Source organism: Typopeltis vanoorti, chromosome 12, assembly GCF_054136105.1.
Source record: "Typopeltis vanoorti isolate ZY-2024b chromosome 12, IOZ_Tvanoo_1.0, whole genome shotgun sequence".
NCBI lineage: Eukaryota > Metazoa > Arthropoda > Arachnida > Uropygi > Thelyphonidae > Typopeltis > Typopeltis vanoorti.
The window spans coordinates 109,982,674-110,002,159 of record NC_143560.1 but is presented as its reverse complement, the minus strand read 5'-3'; the positions used below and the strand labels follow the sequence as shown (position 1 = coordinate 110,002,159).

The window sequence follows — 19,486 nt, the reverse complement described above, 5'->3', positions numbered from 1 at the left end:
GAGGCAATACAACTGAAACTTATGAGCAATTTTACAGGATAGCAGATGGGTCATCCCTCAGTTGCAAATACAATCAAAGAGTGGAACACAGTAGTGATCGTGCCTACAAAAAAAAAGCTTAATATGAGTATGTTGGCTATTGTGACTGCTCAGGTGAGCTTCCTCTAATTCTTGTGAAATATTAGTTCAATCAAAAATAATGTATTGACCACAGTTATCCCTACTATGCACTAATATGGGAAGTTATTAAGAAAGATAGTCAAAGCCAGAAAATATTTTAAGAGAGATTTCATTTTCTCACTCCAATAAAATGATTTAAACTAAGTGTTTCTTATAAATTTATATTTTATTTTTGTTGAACTGTACACATCAAGTATATTTAACAGTTAGTGAACCCTACATGAAGTGAATTCCATTTGAATTGAAACAATGCAACAAATTCAGGAACTCATCAATATCCATGGTTCTTGCACGTTTCTTATCAAAATTATTAGACACTAACAAGTCATCAATTTTCTGTTTCATATCAAAGTCAGAGAGAATAGTTATATTTTTCACAGAACAATGAACTCTGTAGTTTCTCTCAAGCATTTGTAATACTGATGACTGCTTGAAGACAGCACTCAATGTTTTATTCTTCCTAACAAAGCAAATACGCAACAGTCCATCCCACTCCTGGTAATTTATTGGAGGTGGTGGATTTCGAGGTTCTAGACGAATGACACTAGATTCCACTTTGGGAGGTGGTCGAAAATTATTTTTTCCAATTTTCATCAAGTGATCTACACGTGCCAGCAATTGAGTATTAACTGATAACCTACAATACAGTTTATCTCCAGGTTTAGCAACTAAGCGTTGTGCAAATTCCCTTTGAAACATTAATATGGCACACCTGAAAAATGGTCTGTGAAGCAGCAGCTTAAATATAAATGGTGATGAAATCTGATAAGGTAAATTTGCTATACACACATTAAAAAAAGGCAAATCAGTTTTTAACACATCTCCAACTATTACTTGAAGCTTACTTTGTAAAGGTGATCCCTGAACACGTTTTTGCAATTCTGCAACTAGACGAGGATCTATTTCACAGGCTATGACACGTTTTGCTTTTTCCAATATTTTGACTGTCATGTTTCCTGTTCCAGGACCAACTTCAAGGACAGTATCTGTTGATAGTAATGCTGCCTTTTCAACCATACTATTTATAATTAATGGATTTTTTAGAACATGCTGTCCCAGATCAGTATTAAACATGATCCCTTGTTTCTGAATTTGTCCATGCTGTCTTGATTTCTTTTTAATCTTCTCCTTTGGCATTGCAAAATAATTTTCATACAACCTAGGAGGAAAAAAAAAAAACTATGAAACAAAAAATTAAAATATGAAATTCACCTGAAGTTGCTAAAAAAATAAGGTAACAGTACATCAAATATGACAAGTTTGTACATGCATGCATGTTTGTGTGTGTTTGGTGATCAATAGAGAAGTCTGATTATCATTTTGAGCATAAAACCATGTGCTTGCATTGTGCAGACATTATATGGTTGCATCAGTACTATCAGTTGTGTTCACTAAATGACTAGAAACAAAACGTGGCAGAAAAAAAAAGTGCACAGCATGATCTTAACATAATTTCATGTTAGCTAACAGAAATTCATTACCAGCTTATGTGCTAAGCAAAAACAGTCACAAATCACATTTGGTATAATTTCTTTGTCTAGTCAAAGCTACCTTGGCTTGCTCGGTTGTGTGAGATTCCAGGTCCTCATGACAGCACTGTGATTTCATGTGCACACATACCCATTTCCGCTCCCTTCACGTTGTCTTAAACACAGGCCATATGCAGTGAAAGTAGCTCCAGCCAATGAGTTTCAGCTAGCTTTTACAAGTGTGGGTGCTGCTTGTAAAAATTAACTATACATAATAAATAACGGAAAAACTCACGTAGAAATATTATTTAATAGTATAATTTTCGCCTGTGTGTCACAGGCATCTTCAGTACAATTAAGCACAAAATTAAACACTAACTGACAATTCCAAAAAAGCGCCACCTAAGTAGCTGGTGTAAGATAACTAAAAAGGTCAATAACTTTCCTAAAAAAAAAATAAAAAAAAATAAAAAAATTAATAATTATTTTTTTTTTTTTAAGGAAAGTTATTGACCTTTTTAGTTATCTTACACCAGCTACTTAGGTGGCGCTTTTTGGAATTGTCAGTTAGTGTTTAATTTTGTGCTTAATTGTACTGAAGATGCCTGTGACACACAGGCGAAAATTATACTATTAAATAATATTTCTACGTGAGTTTTTCCGTTATTTATTATGTATAGTTATGTCTACTCACGGTTTACCTCTTTTAAAACTTATTGTAAAAATTAAGTTACAACCAACTTTTTATGACGATGTTATTGACCAGTTCATAAAGAAGAACCATAGGGTAGAATATCATTTGTAAAATAAATGTTGCATTTGTATAATTAAACGTACATAAATTTCTAAATATATAGTTTTAAATGGTAAGTGATTCATTATTCTGGTAATCAGACTTCAATTACACCTCTCACTCCCTCAATGATAATAAGAGCAAGCGTGAATTTCAAGACCAGTATTCCACCTCCTGCTCTGGGTTACTTGAAATTGCCATTAGTTGACAACTTTTTGCAACTGACTACAATGTTTAACATACTGTTGTTTCTTGGTTAAAGAAAAATATGACAATGATTTCTTCCAAGACAGAAGTGCTGATGTAAAACAAACGCATAAACAGATTTGAGAATAGGAAAGAAAGTGATAGGTACCAAAAATTGACTCGTACATTCTACTTGCAATCAGATAAGTACTTCACTTAAGAGTGCATATTATCCCCCCCCTTTTGTTTCTTTCCAAACAACCTTGGTACAAGGTGGAAACTAGAATCATTCAATAATTAATCAAAATTCTAATTATTCAACTTTTTACGTAAGGATATATACATAAGGATTTTAAGATACATTTTATAACAATGCATAAAAAGCTATCAGATTTTTTATTTTGACTGTAGGTATACAACAACCCTGATCTTGCTAGATAAATGTTAATGCAATTTTGAAAAAAGAGAGAGAGAATATATTTAAGAGGAATGCAATCAGGAGCATGTTAATAAGCACACGTATCCACTCTCCAGCCAAAGGCTGTGGGTTCAAATCCCACCAGGGACATGGATGTTTTTATTTGTGTAAATACTAGTCTGGTGAGCAGAGTAGATCGCTTTGGTGTATGTGATGCGGTTTGCTGTAGTTGGAGGACTGAATGGTGGAGACGGAGAGTTGTACAGTAGGTGCCCTCCCCTCAATGAGTCTTTGGACTCCTTGGAGGAGTCAGGTAATAATATTAATGCAAAAAAAAAAGCTATTGGAAACTTAAATGTCGTAAGACCACTTAAAAATATTCAACCAGAAATGCTTAAAATTCAGCAGACCTGGTCCGAAGGTCCAATGCCACTGACTGGAGGCAAGCTCTCAAACACTCATAAAAAAAAATAAAATAAAAAAAAAGAGAGAGGGATAAATCTGAAAATTACAAAGTAATATCAAAGTAAGATTTATGCAAACATACTGGAGGAGTGGTTAAAAAAATGTGGGAGAAGACGAGAAGAAAATATGATTTTTTAAAAATTATTAGCATGTTATAAGATTGGTGACATTATGGACCTATATCTGTGAGTATAGGGAATAGAGGTGACAGTATTTTATGTCACTTTGCAACTATTTTATCAGGTGCAGAACACAATTTTATCATTCTTTCAATCACTGTTACGATCGTTAAGAAACATGGTGTCTATAAACATTCACAATGCTCAAATAGCAAACAATAAATAAACCTCACTGAAATAACTAAAAAGTTCTAATTGAAGTTCCAAAGGCACAATGCTATTCTAAACAAAATGTGCTATAGAAAACTATCCACTATGACAAACTGTTCCTGTGGTCCCTACAAGTTTTGAATGCATTAGAAATGCTGCATGTTACAATGATAATAGACTGTTTAAGCTTCATGCTGGTTAATCATGCATTTAATATGGCAAAACTAAGATTTTGATTAAAATTTACAGGTTTCTATCCAAGTCAGGACCAATCATGTCTGATTCATTTGGCTGTCTAACCATTCGCATCCAAAGAATGTCAAAATCCAAACATTTAATTCATCTTTTAAAAAGATTTCAAAAGGAAAAGAATTATGGTGTAATAGGATACAGTTAGCTATATACATTCACTTCAGAAATATATCTTAATACAGCAATACTTTGATTGATGCTCAGGATGCAGAAGACAAAGTGCTAAATGAAAGCGTTAAATGGGGTCATTTTAACACATAGCAAATAGGGATAGGGAAACACACAACTAAGAATAAACAAGTTTTACTTTAATTTTAAATTATTTTTATATTAACTTGCAAATATACACACATACATAGAAATACAAAGTTTATTTTTGTGTTGTCAAAGATTCTAGCTCTTCTGAAATTCTTGATTTTTTAGTGATGAAGTCATCTAGTGTCATTTTCTTTTTCTCTCATTAAGCAATTGTCGGAGGTTGCTTCTTTTTTTTTTATAAATCTATCAAACCAATCTCTGCTAGCTGCAAAATTTTTGCTCGTATCCTCTCTTTGTTTTTGAATATGATTAAAAATACTTCTGGCCTTTTCCATGATTATTGACTGACTTAATGGCATGTTGCATTCGATTTCATCATCAATCCAAATGGAAAAACGTTTCTCCATTTCCTCAAAAACATCGCTTTTGGATTGGGTTACCTTTGTTGCAAAAGACGTTGTGGTTGTTCAACGCTTAATTTTGTCCTTATTTTTTAAAATCGTTCGTATAGTAGAAGTAAACAAATTTAAAGCAGCTTCAACATCAACTTGACATTCACCCTTTTCTAATTGCAAAACCTGCACTTTAATGTCGAGCAAAATGCTTTATTGTATCAATTTTGTTTTATCATCTTTACATCCACTCATTTTGAATAATTCAAAAAAATCACAGTAATGATTAATTTTTAATGAACAAACAGAATTTTTGTTGATTTCCTTGGTCAATAATATTAATTATTACAGCACATAAATAACATTTTACACAGCACTCCAAATCATATTGATAGCGTGCACACTGTTTCACTGCCAATGAATAACTACACGATGTATGGAACAAATGCACTGGACAAACATAGATTTAGGGGAATTACAGCTGATGATGAGTTTATTTTTCATTTAGTTAGACTATAATAAGTTTAGTTTAAACCTTTATCCAAGTGTGAGCAAACAAAGTTTGCGCCTGAAAGTATCTTCAGGACTGGGGTAAGGTAGTACAACACCAGGCAACTCATTGCAAAGGTGGAGAAAGCTCTCATCACTCCTATCTCAGTGTCTCCCATAATGCAAAGTACATCTCCCTGCAGATATGTGTAATGCTATGCATTAAAGCAAGGGCCACTACCCATACTGGTTTCGACCTTTATTGAGGTCTCGTCAGTGGGAGCCAGACCCAGTAGTGGAGACACCAAGGCAGAAGATGAGAGGTCATCCCAACCTATAGGAGTTACCAAAGGGTGCACAACCTTATTAAATTACTCCAGATTCAGAGAAATATGTTGAGAGTTTATTTTTCACTTGGTTAGACTACAATAAGTTTAGTTTAATCCTTTATCCAAATGTGAGCAAACAAAGTCTGCGCCTGAAAGTATCTTCAGGACTGGGGTAAGGTAGTACAACACCGGGAAACTCTTTGCAAAGGTGGAGCAAGCTCACAACACTCTTATCTCAGTATCTCCCATAATGCAAAACACATCTCCTTGTGGACATGTATACACCTGACATGTTTGCACCTGAAAGTATCTTCAGGATTGGGGTAAGGTAGTACAACACCGGGCATGTGCACCAGAACAGACTCCTGTCCTATGTCATCTGTTTATACTTTCTTATGCCACTGGTATTCACCTACAAATTCATGAAACCGGCCTATGTCCAACCCATTCTCAAGAATCCTGAAGATACTTTCAGGTGCAAACTTTGTTTGCTCACACTTGGATAAAGGATTAAACTAAACTTATTACGGAATTACAGCTCTACGACGAATCAATACCTTTCACTGATTGGTTCAGGAATAATTGTATTATACAAGAATAAAGAGAAATATTGTGATAAATTGAACACTTATTTTAGCACTAATTTTATGCTTACATGATTAGATTTACATTTCCAAAATTTCATGATGTGAATCATAGAAGATTTAGCGCTTTTTAGGGTTTGGAAAAAAACTGCATTATAGTGAATCAGCATTAAATGGGGTCTTACTGTACATGAAACCAGGCATAACATTTAAGCTAGTAATGTGAACAGTCTGTATAAAAAAGTTATTGCTAGTATGAATTATGCCCAGTGCAACTAAGCTATGAGGCCAGAGTATATCAAGAACTTCATCCTCCATTAGTGCTTACCCTCAAGCCTGAAATATATGCAAGAAAACTATTAGTGCCTCCAAAGCACAGTTTGAAAGAATAAAAAGCAGGAAAACTGTAGCCTGTCCAAATAGCAGCAGAGCCTTTTGGTCTCTTGCCAAAGCAATTGGTCCTAACTTTTGCCAATGCAGCTGTCATCCTCATCATACCTAGATGGCTCTATTGCATCATCACCCACAGAAAATGCCAATATCTTGGCTTCAACCTTTTCTTCAATTGTACACATAACTGAGTATGGGTAAATGATCCCCCCCCTCCCAACCATTCCAAACGCAAAATGCCCTGCTGTCCTTTTGCCAGAATGATATCAGAAAAATATTGTATAAATTAGGGATAAGAATCTCCTGGCCTTGATAGCAGACCTACCATTGTCCTGAGTTTTTTATTATTATTATGTGACACCTCCAGGGAGCACAAAGACTCACCGAGGGAGAGTATGCCAACAGCAGCGAACGATTGTCCCTTCCAACTACTAACTGCGCTCAACCTTGCTTAACTTTTTGCGAGCCATTAATAGCAGAGGCTCTACCAATCGACCAACCTTTGCTGGAAAATTGTGCACCAGAACAGACTCCTGTCCTATGTCATCTGTTTATACTTTCTTATTCCACTGGTATCCACCTACAAGTCACGAAACCAGCCTATGTTCAACCCATTCCTAAGAAGGGTGACAAATCACTGCCATCAAACTACCTCCATATCTTACTCACTTCGGTCCTATCTAAAGTAATGGAGAGAACCATCAATTCTCAACTGCTCTTACACTATCTTAACTTCATGTCCTTAAAATTTGATTTAATCCAGTCCCACTTCTCTAAAGGTGAAATTGTCCTCTTAGGAGATTTTAATGTCCACAACCCCCAACAGGCTTTCCTCCTCCAGTTGCAAAGATCTCCTCCTCCAGGCAGAGATGCTGAAACATTGCCATCATCACTAATGACCTTAAATTGTTCACATGCCAGCCAGAATACCAGATATGAAAACATCTTTGCTTCAATTAACTTCACAGTTCCTCTAAGGTGGAACTGTGAAATCAATTGAAGGGTAGTATAATGTGTCAAGCTTTCATATATTACAAGAATGTCATGAGCTCAATGAAAAGCAAGTGGTACAATGTTCCATGAGGCAAGATGGAATCTGCAGCAAAGTTTTTTTATTGGAAAAGCTTTTGTAACTGCTCAGTTAAATGCATTTTTATAATCAGAGCAATTATTCTACATGCATACTTCAGCAAAATGAAGTTGTGCTTAAGGAAATTTGCTTATTAAGAGAAATACATGTAAGTATGATAACCAAGTAAGATCCTTAACTTCTTTGATTGTGATGAAGGAATTTGAGAGAGAAGTTAGAATGAAATAACGAATGAGCAGAAACAATAAGGAAAATAAATGAGAATAAAAAAGAGACCTAAGAAATAAATATTGCATAGGAAGTTCTTGTATAGTCAAGAGAAACAATTTTTTAGCTAAATGCTATATTCAAGTTTTTGTAATGTATTTGATGTTATCACACTTTTTGAATTTAACTGTGAGAATCATAGAGTGAAAGAATGTTTTCTTTGAGCACATTATGTAATACTAGAATGGCCATATAGTTCTCTGTAATTAGTAAAAAATCGAGTTAAACATACAGGACAGTGAGGAATTAATTTTACTAACTGAATTTTTGTAAAGAATATGCCACAGTCTTACAGATAAAGATAATGACAACATATGACCTGTATCTATTTCTATGTGTTTGCAGAATATTTTAATTTTTTTTATATATTTGAGCTTTATTCTTTGGATAAAGACATGATTCTGAAGTCAATACATCATCTTAGGTATGAATCTGATAAATTATAATATGATTCTTCTCACCACAACTTAAGATAACAATTCCTCTACTTTCCACTAAGCCAGCTAAAGCACACAAGCAGCAGATGTCCAAATTTTTTTATACTTCAATTTAGATAACTGAAAACCTTCTCTTGATTTCATTTGAAAAGCCTCTATTCTATAGAATTTAAATATATATAAAATAAACATAAAATTTTCAGGTAGTGATTTTTAGTAAATCTGAAAATAAGAAAGGGGTCCCTTAACACATTCATGTTGGAGAGGTACAAAGACAACAATTTGTCTCATACTTTCTGTATGCATTCATGACTTATTTTTCACAGTATTAACAACACCACAAACACCTTCATCAACAAAGATGTTTTATTAATGCTAATATTTCGCTGATTTTCAACTCAGCATCATCAGAGCACAACACACATGTAAACGCGACAGTGAGTGAGTGAAACAATATAATTGCAAAAGACAAAAGATCTAAAGTCCTATTTTTGGTGCCCTCTAACGGGAAAAAAAAAAAAAAAAAAAAAAAAAAAAGTTATCCTGGAGTTTTTCTTAGGATAACCGTCTCCCAAATTTTTGGCAAATTAATGCAACCATATTTGTTAAGGTTGGGAGAATTCTCCAAAGCCATTGCTGACTCAAAAAATAATCTTTCAGATCTATAACGACTCCTAAATAGCAAATTCGTTTTCCTCCATCTAATCCTGTGTGAAGGAGTGTCCAAAGCGTGGTCTGCCAGTCCCGACTTGCCATAGTAATAGTAGCGAATGTATCTTTCATGTTCTTCCAGGCGGATGTTCACTGATCTTCCTGTTTGCCCATAATAGGCTAAGTCACAGTCACATGGAACTTCATACACTCCTGGGTGTGCTAAAGGATGAGGTTTATCCTTTGGCAAGCGGATCAGAGTTGCCAGCTTGACATGAGGTTTGAAGGTGGTGCGAAGGCCATGTTTCAACAATACTGGCTATCTTTTCCGATATCAGAGGTACATCGAAAAATTCTTGATATACAAAGAGAGAAAATGAATTCTTATTGAATGTGATAATTATAGAAGCATTTCTTTAAGTGTTCTAAGGAAAGGTTTATGAGCATTCATATGAATAGACTACTAAGTTAAAATGTGAGAGAAAACTTACAAAGAACAAACTAGATTTAACCATGCTGCATCCCAGGACATATATATACGTCCAAGTTACCATGGATGTGAAGTGCATATTAAAATTGTAATACCATCGATATTACATTGAAACATATGATGGATACGAAGTGTATGAGGATGCATACTTGATTCATAATGGCCAGTAAGGTGGTTAAGCAAATAGGGAATCCAAAACAAGATTTTGACCTTATAACAAAGTCAAGAAATCTTAATAATATAATAAGGATATCTATTTAAGTTTTGGTAATCTTAAAATGTAGATATGACAATACTAGAGTCCTAACAACAGACTAATCTCCAAGAAAACTGTTGATAGGAATAGTAGTGTAAACAATTATGTGGTATTAATACAGTACACTGCAGATCTCTTGAGGTTACATAACAGGATTTTCACAATGATCTTGAAATTGTGCTTATTTATTAAATGATGCATGTCTTTATACATAGGTCGCAAATTAGTCTGAAATGAAAGGTGTACATGAAAATGATGTACAACGTAGGACTGTAAAATATCACAACCAATGCTATTTATAATATATATAGACTATATCATAAAGAAATTAGTAATATTAAACCTGATATTTGCAGATTATGCTCAATTCTTCATTTAACCAAATTGAAAAATTGCTCCCACAAATTTCCTATGAAAATAAACAAAAAAAAACAAACAAATAAAAAGACAAAGAAAATAGATCACGGAATTGGGTTAAAATAACAATAGCTAATAAAAACTGGACACCAAAAGGATTCAAGTTCTGATGAAATTTTGAAGAGCAAACAGATGACATTAATAGCAGACCCATTTTAAAGTAAATATGTCAAAAAAAACTTGATATTATTAATAATGTGTCAGCTAATATAAGAAGAGTAAATGAAAATGAAACATGTCACTTCTGAATTAACATGGCAAGAATGATACAGGTCAAGATACAGGTGGATTAATGTAATCAGGAATGCTTTAAAAGATCAGAATGCAAGCCAAATCAACACCCTAACAAATAATGCAGACTAATTTGGACAAAAAGGTTCTGATTGGAAAGATTAATCATTAAGTTCATTAATTAAGATTAATCACATTAGACTGTGTAGAGTATTTAGATATATATACCCTCAAGGATATACACCAAAAAACGATGATTAAAAACAACTTCATAGTTAAAACAAATAATTTTTTAACAAGGAAAAAAAACTTTTAAAAAAGTTTAATTCAATCCGTGTGAAATATAAGCATAACAAGCAAACTTTAAAATTTAAAGAAAATGAGATACAAAATATTTTACTTCCCTTCAGATATAAAAACCACTGAAATGCTTTTTTACTGAACAAGACCTATTACATGACAGTACCACAAGCAGGAAGTAGTTAGATGGAAGAGAAAAATTTGATGTGTTTTCTGGAAAACCTGAAGGCTGTAGTCATTGGGAAAGAATGTTCTAAAAAGCAGAGGTATATGAAATGAAGACAGACGAGAAGTTGGTGTGATGAGTTTCACTGGCTGCTAGTGTTTGATGAGGTTTTCTTTTTAGTTTTGGAATGCAGAATAAAAGAATGATTTTTGGGGTATGGAATCTCACTCTTCCTTTCTTTCTCTGTATATGCAAAGTATGATAGATACTGTGAGAATGCTGAAGAGTTCTTGACGTGATGTTTAGGGTCTCCCTCAATGCTGTAAGGGCTCCTTGGAGTTGCTCATAATAATGTGTTGCTTCTTTAATTTCTTTTCCTATCCATAATATTCAATATTAAAAATGAAGACTGTATATGAGGAAATAAGAAATTAGATTGAGAAGTTTATGGAGACCACTTCTGAAATGAAAGCCATATAAACAAATGCTTCTGAACAATAATTACATTTCATTCATCTACACTTTGATGAATGCTGTTAAAAATTTTCAAAGTGTACATAAAGATGATTGAATGATACAGTGAGATTTATGGCCTGTAACCAGTGATTATTCCCATTTTGTTTTTCCAATATCAATCAAACACGTAAAACAAGGGGCATAATGTACTATTAATTGACTATCAGAAAGAAACTTCTTTAAAAAATTTATCTAACATGCAAAATTAATATAAAAACATGACAGTGTACAAAGTTTTTTAATTTTCTTCTAGTTTCATTCTTCCTTAAATGCCTATCAATATCCCTTATAAAAAACAGGAAAACTTAATACCTCAGAACCTTAAGTTTAGCTTATTAAAATTTTGGCATATTTATCTACTTATACAATCAACAGTAAAAAAAAAAAAAAAAAAAAGAAGAGAGAGGAAAAAAAACTGAAACAACCCAAAATAATTCAAATGAAACAAAAAGGAGGCAAGAAAAGGGTTTTCAGCTCCCTTCGTAACAAATATAAAGTAATTTTGTCTAATAAAACTGGAAAAAAATACACACTCATTATACTTAATATACCTGAAAAGTAAGAATTTTCAGTTATGCATTTAAATTAAGCTTAATAATATTAGATAAATGGCAGAAAAACATCACTTAATAATTATGAATTAAATTAATCCATCACACTACGTATCCGCCATAAAATATAACACCACGTGTTATTTTGGTGAAAATCCAAAGTTTCCCTTAAGCTACGCAATATGATAGTGGCGCAAGTATCTCTAAATAAAATATTTAATATTAAAGCAAAAGCCATACATTAATTCCCATGTTGTTTGAAAATTCTTGAATGAAAGAACTACTATTATCATAATGATTTTTATATTAATTTACCATAGTTCACAGTCAAAGAGAAACAGGAAACATGAAAAGCATAACATTTATTATTATTATTATTATTTTATTCACATATCTAATACACAGTCAAAACAAAATATTCAAACAACAATTTGACTTGTGATACAGTGCAATTCAGATTATACCCAGGAATATAAGAATAGTCTGTCAGGTAGAGTCGTAACATATGGACTATTCAAAGTGCCGTTTTTTGTATGTCATATGTGGTCACTTCGTTGATGTTCAGTTCTTAAAAACAGTTGAATAGCTTCTATGAAATTGCACTAAGTGCGACGATAACTATTGGGATTACATAGGTGTGTTTAAGACACAGCCGGCCAACTTGATTCCCAGATCTCGATATTTAGTGATTTTTTTACAGTTCTTTGTTCTTTATGCCGTTATCACTGAGTACTGCGATGTCAATAATCCAGCCTGTCGTTGTTCTGTAAATTTAGTTTGTATTCTAAAGTCCGAGAGAATTTTTGCTGTTTCGTTTTCCCATATTGTCTCTATTTTATGCTGCTAGCCACCTATAAGAAGTAGGAAAGCCATATTTTTTGCATATATGTCAATGAATTATTTTGGTCACTTGGCCATGGCGGTATTTATAATCAGCTTGAGCTATCTTGCCGCAGTCAGTGATTTGATGTTCTACAGGCTTATCTTTAATCGCAAAATCTGCATTTTCTGTTATTATTGATGTTCAGAATTTTTGCTTTTATTGCATTAGCTTGCAAATTGCCGCTCAAGAAACACCTTTGAAAAGGTGTTTCTAGAATAAATCCTTCTGTTTCTTTTTTTATATATACATATTGTAGCAATTGCCACGTCTTGTTCAGGTCAATTTTTTCCTCAATATCTCGAAGAAATTGTCCATGCAAGAGTTTATTTTTTCAGCGCACATATCGATTATTTTACTGTTCCGTTTTGTAATCGGATTTGTTTCCTATTGTTTCTAAAAGGCCTTCTTGTGAAATGGCATGAATTATTTCCTCATTGCTATTGTCGATGTAATTTTTTAAACTAATTTCCTCGTCTCACTTGCAGCAGACACTATCCACCTATTTTTCTTGGTAAGTACAGCCGGTCAACATCACTATGTGGTTGTAATGCATGTTGCATAGCCATTCATTTTCTAGTTTAGCGGTTCAAATTGTCCAGGTCTTCTTTTGTCCAATCTATTAATTCAGCTGTATCGAATCACTAACAAGGCACATGACTTCATTGCTCTGATTGTATTTAATCCATTAACTTTTGTTTTCAGAATATTTCTGACTCTTTGGGGGTATTCTGCTGATGCCTGTTGTTTAACTTTCGAGTGGAGAATATCACTGGCTTCTAATTTTCCTAGGTATTTATAGTGTTCGTTAGCTGAAATTGCTGATATATATATGTTTCACCTGATTAAATTAAAATTGCTAACATCATTAATTTTTTCCTCATTTAATGGATAAAGTTGCACATTTATTTATTGCATATTTATTCAAACCAAATTTAATTTTGATGTCCAGACTAGAAATACTAACCGTGCTCCGCAATGAGTCTATTTGATATGCCGATTTTCCATGACTTCAAGTCATTCATATTAAGGAAATGTGAAATTTTAATATTATTTTTAGGAATTTCATATCCAAGTTTTGTTTTCTTCAAAATCATAGATAAAGATATCAAAGAAATGTTGAATAGTAATAGTGAAAAGCAACCACCTTTGAAAATTACACGTTTAATGCTAATATCTCCGAATCGTTCATTATTGACTATTAAAGTTGTTTTCATGATTTCATAGTAGCAGCCAGAGAGGAACATATGTTTTTGTTAGTTCTGAATACTTGTAGTGATTTTAGTATCCAGGAGTGTAGGAGGGAATCGAATGATTTCTTATAGTCTATCCATGTTTCAGTTAGTTTTTGATCTTTTTGAATTTCTAAGAATCATTTTATCAATAAGGATCTGGTCTTTTGTTTCTCTAGATTTTAGAAAATTGCCTTTTTGTTCAATCGGATAATTCTGATTATCTGATAAGTAGTGATGTATGGAATTTTCAATGATTGCAGTGAACAGCTTAAGCATAGTTGGTAGGCATGTCATTAAACGCTAGTTACTTGGAACAACACCCTTATTTTTATAATTCATGAAGATAAAATTACTCCCAGTTTTCATTCAGCCTTCCACTGAGCTTGTCTGCAACAAATAATTAAATTGTTCTGCCATTCGACCATGTAGACTGGTTAGATGGTTTAGCCACAATCCATGTAGTTTGTCTTTGCCAGATGTGCTCCAGTTTTTCAAATTTCTAGCTTGTGCACTGACCATGTCATTAGTAATTGCTTTTGTTACGTTTCTGATTCTACTTCCTTAATCCATGAGGCATCTTTATTATATTAAATAGAATTATCCCAGATTGACTTCCGAAATTTGAGTGTTTCTTCTTTTTCTGGTGAATGATTGATTGTATTTGTATTTCGCTGGAGAGACTGAAAGAAGAGGCGTTGGTTCAATTGAAATTATATCTTTTGTGCATATTGGTTGATTCTTTCTTCATATTTTTTTTAATTTTCTGTGCAGGCGCTATAATTCTTTACTTTAGTTCTTCAGCAATTGTTTTGTTGGCCAAATTATATGAATTTATGAGTTCCTTTTGGAAGTTATAATTTTTCAGCCGTCCTTCTTTAAGACTCTTTAAATTACTCAGATCAGCTCGAAGTTTGTTGACTTTTCGTTCCAACTCGATTTTCCATGGTGCAGATTGCCTCATCCTCGACTTTTGCTCTTGTGGTTTGTAACAAAACTTCATCGTAATGATATAAGGTGTGCTATATAGGAGTTGATTTGTTTCCTTTATACTGTTGGTTGTGATGGTTTTTATCACAGTATTTGAGTCTAAGGGGAGCTCTTTTAGCTGAGATTTATGGAAGGCTTTTAATGTGGAAAGTCTTATACGGTCATTTATGGAATTCATGTGTTACATTATCTCCGACTTTAATTTACACTGCAATTCTGTCTAAACATTCTAAGATATGTCACCAATTTGGTGACAAAATTAAGGATCAAATTCACGAATATCTTAAGGTTATGCGATATGAAATTTAGTTGATCATCAAAGTTGCGATGGCCGTTGGTTAAGTTCAAATACTATTGAGAGAGATAGGCAGATAAAATGGAGATGTCGAGAATGTAAAATCCTGATTTTAATAGAGTAGTTTATGGAGTAGTACAGAATGGTATTATGAAGTAGAGGACTTTATTTAATAAGTTACTGGCTTTCCATATCAATGACAATTACCAAATTAGATAAAGAGAATTGCCACGGAATTTTTATGCTCAATAAAAAATCAATATAGTTAATGAAAATGTAAGTAATAGATACAGACTCCTTTCTTTCCTTTCAGGCTAGAATAATTTAATTCGATATAAACAACTTTTCTTCGATGGCGTTATATGCATATATCGATACACGTGCAAATAATTCAGCAAATACTCCAATGAAATATCTCCTTTTCATGTTTAATGCGGAAGTGGTAGAGAGGATTCAGAGGCGGGTTATAAAGATTGTTGCAGGTCTGTGGGATGTTCCCTATGAGGATAGATTGATGATCTGTGGGCTCCAAAAACTAGCTGATAGACGTAGGAGAGGAGATATGATAGAGGTATTTAAATTGTTAAAGGGATTTTACAGGATTGATACTGATGATATTCTTAAGACCAATGCAGGATGTGAGAGAACGAAGGGCATCCCTGGAGATTGTGTAAGAGTGTGGTTAACAACGGTGTTAGGACTAGATTTTTTACTCGGAGGGTTGTGAATGGGTGGAATGCCTTGCCAGAACTGGTTGTGAATGCTTCAACTGTGAATGAATTTAAGGAGAGGTATGACAGGTATTGTGTAAATAATGGTTGGTGTGTCAATGTCGGGTCTCCCGCGATGAGTCTTTTGACTCCATGGAGACACCGTTAAAATAATAATAATAATAATAATAATAATAATAATAATAATAATAATAATAATAATAATGTTGCTTCTCCATTCGGCAATAGCATCAATCAAAAGGAAATAAAATTAAACACAACGTGCTGAAACTTTTCGACTAATTCCCTAATATCTGAATAATGAAGGAACATTTGATAACTATGAGTGGTGTTGACTACAAAAAAATAAACAATAAAAATAAAAATAAATAAATGAAAATAAAATTGGCATATATACTAATGCAACATCAATAGCGTTAGTCTTCCATCAACTCCAGTGGAAGACAACAAACTTGAGAAAGATCGGAATGAGGATCAGAGCTCGGAAATCAATTGAAGGTTAGACTATCTCTGCCATCGGCAAAAAAGTTTTTTCCGCCAAGAAACTTGGGCTTTTCGCCTGAAATTGAAGAAAAGCGATTATAGAACTTGCCCTATTTCAGACAACAATATATAGTGTTAAGTTAAGTTACTATGAGAGGACGAGAGTTGTCTGATGTGCTCTCTTTCCTAGATGCATATTAAAAAATTGTTGACAGCCATAGGCCAGCTATCATTGATTGCCTAAAGGAAGAGATTGACTTCCTTTCTCCCCAAGTTTTCAAAAGTAGTTAGAGTGAGATCTCCCCTTCTATCTTCCTGGAAGAAAAAGCATAAAATAAATAAAATAAAAAATCAGCTAAATAAATAAAAATAAAATTAATGTGCTCTATCCATATATTAATGGGATATCATCAGATGTAGCATGGTCACTCAGATGGACTGGGACGTGCCAAAATAGTTCCCACCAGATGGTCATGTTGTATTTTTTTCTTAGAGAGTGTTAATTGTAGACTTCAACTCTTTTAAGATAAATCACTACAGACACACCATGTATTCATTTCTATGACTAACTACTCCTTCCTCTTTTCCCAGGAATTTTACTTTATATTACTGCTTTGAAAATCCTCTTTCCATCCTTTTAATACATCCAATGTAATTCAGCTTTCTTCTGTCAATACCTTAAGGAGTCTTAAAGTCTTGCCATCTCTTGTAGCATTGATCCGTTTGTATGCCTTTCAGCATAAGATATTCTCAAACGCTACATCTGAAAATCAACTGTCCTTTTCCTTTCAGGTTCTTTGGTTCCAAATCTCACATCCGCGAGTCGCTGTTGGAAAAACAGCTGCATCCAAAATCCTCAACTTTGTACTTGTGGAGATAGATCTATCTTCCAAATTTAGGATAAATCTCTGACTGTTGTTTTGTCTATTCCTAATCTTCTTCTGAACGTCGTCTAAACAGCAATTCTTCACATTAATAATGGGTACCGGATACTCCAACTTGCTGGCTTCCTCAGTTATGGTATACATTTGTGTCTCAGGTGCTTCCGTGTTTGTATTTTCTTTGAGAACCATAATCTATGTCTTGCTAGGATTGAGCTTTAGTCCTCTGATCTTATTGATCTCTTTAACTTAAACGCCCTGTAAGGAATAAAATGCGAGATAGTTTCAACCCTATGTAACTTTTAGAGATTGAGGGTACTGTATAATCTTCATTGGTAGCAAATCAGAGATTACTGGCTCAGGACTATCAGTAGTTATAAATAGCATCCAGTAAAGAGAACCGGATAGTGTCACTACCTTCTGGTCTATAAACGAGAGTATATTTTTGTCAGAAATAGTGCAAAAAACCAGCTTGACCATGCCAATAATCGACTAACTCAGGAACACGCCAATGAAATGGTTAGAAAAAATTATAGTTGGCGATTAGATTTGAACACGGAGAGGTTTCCACCAAGTCTACCACTGTAAATGCTACTTTCCCAGGGGCTACACATGCCTTCGCTGTATTCCTTTTCTTCAGATATCCAAATGATTTTCACTTGAATATGAAATAGTTTAATGTGGCGGTGATAGGGTTCTAAAGTAAAAATACTGACAAAAAGAACAAAGGTAATTTTCAGATAGAGAAGAAAGTATAGATAATGTTTACCCTATCATAAACAGTAATCAGGTTTCTTAAAGTTTATCAAAGACAAGCAAGAACTATTAGTAAATCAAATACGTAGAACAAAACAAACAAAAAAAATCACTTGTATTTAATGAATGCTTAACATCAAGGTGGACACAGGAGGTTAAAGAGACAGTGAAGGAAAAGAAGAAAGAATATCAAAAGTTCATGGCAAATAAGTCAGCTTGTGCTCTTAGAGAATACAAAGATAAATGTGAGAAAGCTAAACACTGGGTAAAACTAGCTAAACAAAAGTAATTGAAGGTGGCAAGATATTCTGGAGGTTGTTGAAGAAGGCTCAGAAATGGAGGAAAGAGCGCTGTAAAAGGAATTAGAGATGACAAAGGTGGTGTGAAAACTGGAGAAAAAGATATCCTTGAAGTATGGAGCAAATACTTCGAAAAATTGCTAAATGAAACTATCAGTGATGACAGCACAGTTATAAAAAAAAACACTGACCAGGCATGCAATCAGGAATACACATCCATGTTTTAAGTAGAAAATGCGACCAAAAGTCTGAAATGTGGAAAGGCAGAAGGAGTAGATGATATTTGACCAGAAATGCTCAAGTATGGAGGTATAAAAGTTTTACAGTGGCTACACTGCATAGTTCAGAGGGCCTGGACAGAAGGACGAATTCCAGATGATTGGAGTAGGGCTCTCATAGTACCCATATATAAAAAGGGAAATAAAACTGATTGTGAGAATTATGGAGGTATTTCTTTACTGAGTGTTCGTGGTAAGATTTACGCAAATATACTTGAGAAACGGTTGAGAAAAATCGTGGAAGAAACCTTGGTGAAGAACAAGTTGAATTTAAGCCAGATAGAGGCTGTCAAGATCAGATCGTTACTTTACGGCAAATAGTTGAGAAAGCATGAGAATATAACAAAGATCTGTATTTAAGTTTTGTCGACCTGGAAAAGGCATATGACAAGATGCCAAGAGAGAAATTATTCAAACCGCTACAGTTGTGTGGTGTCAGTGGATCATTATATTAAGCAATACTTAGTCTTTATTTGAGTTGTAAGTCTGCAGTTAGAATTGAAAGAAGTACAGGAAGATGGTTTAATGTTAAATCTGGTGTCAGACAAGGATGTACATTATCACCTCTGTTATTCATTATCTATATATAATACATTATGAAAGAAAGTTGTATTAAACCTGATACCAAAATTTGAGATATTAATGTCAGCTCCTTGGATGATGTTATAGTTCTAAATAAATCCGCTACAAGTCTGCAAGATTCTCTGACTAAATTGAATAACTGTTGTAATAAATTGATTATGAAAATCAGCAAT

At 33.6% G+C, this 19,486-nt stretch overlaps 1 protein-coding gene across 3 annotated transcripts; it reads right to left on the bottom strand.

Moving 5' to 3' along the window:
* Positions 1-327: 327 nt before the first annotated feature.
* LOC150101135 (dimethyladenosine transferase) lies at positions 328-12,038 on the bottom strand. Of its 3 annotated transcripts, none has more exons than XM_090401651.1 (2): positions 11,907-12,038; positions 328-1,339 (listed from the first exon to the last, which is right to left on the bottom strand). In XM_090401651.1, the coding sequence occupies exon 2, from the start codon at positions 1,315-1,317 to the stop codon at positions 397-399; it is 921 nt and encodes a 306-aa protein (XP_090257777.1). In that variant the 5' UTR covers positions 1,318-1,339; positions 11,907-12,038; the 3' UTR covers positions 328-396. The 3 variants fall into 3 exon arrangements, with proteins under 3 accessions (XP_090257777.1, XP_090257778.1, XP_090257776.1); XM_090401652.1 differs by having other exon boundaries at positions 11,889-11,975; XM_090401650.1 differs by lacking the exon at positions 11,907-12,038 and adding an exon at positions 9,471-9,774.
* Between the last annotated feature and the right edge of the window lie 7,448 nt (positions 12,039-19,486).

Bases quoted from the DNA above. Each gene is read 5' to 3' on its own strand.
- LOC150101135 (XM_090401650.1), bottom strand. From the start codon at position 9,511: ATGTCCTGGGATGCAGCATGGTTAAATCTAGTTTGTTCTTT. The intron at 1,340-9,470 runs GTAAGTTTTCTC...TTTTCCTCCTAG, and splicing joins TTAAATCTAGTTTGTTCTTT to GTTGTATGAAAATTATTTTG.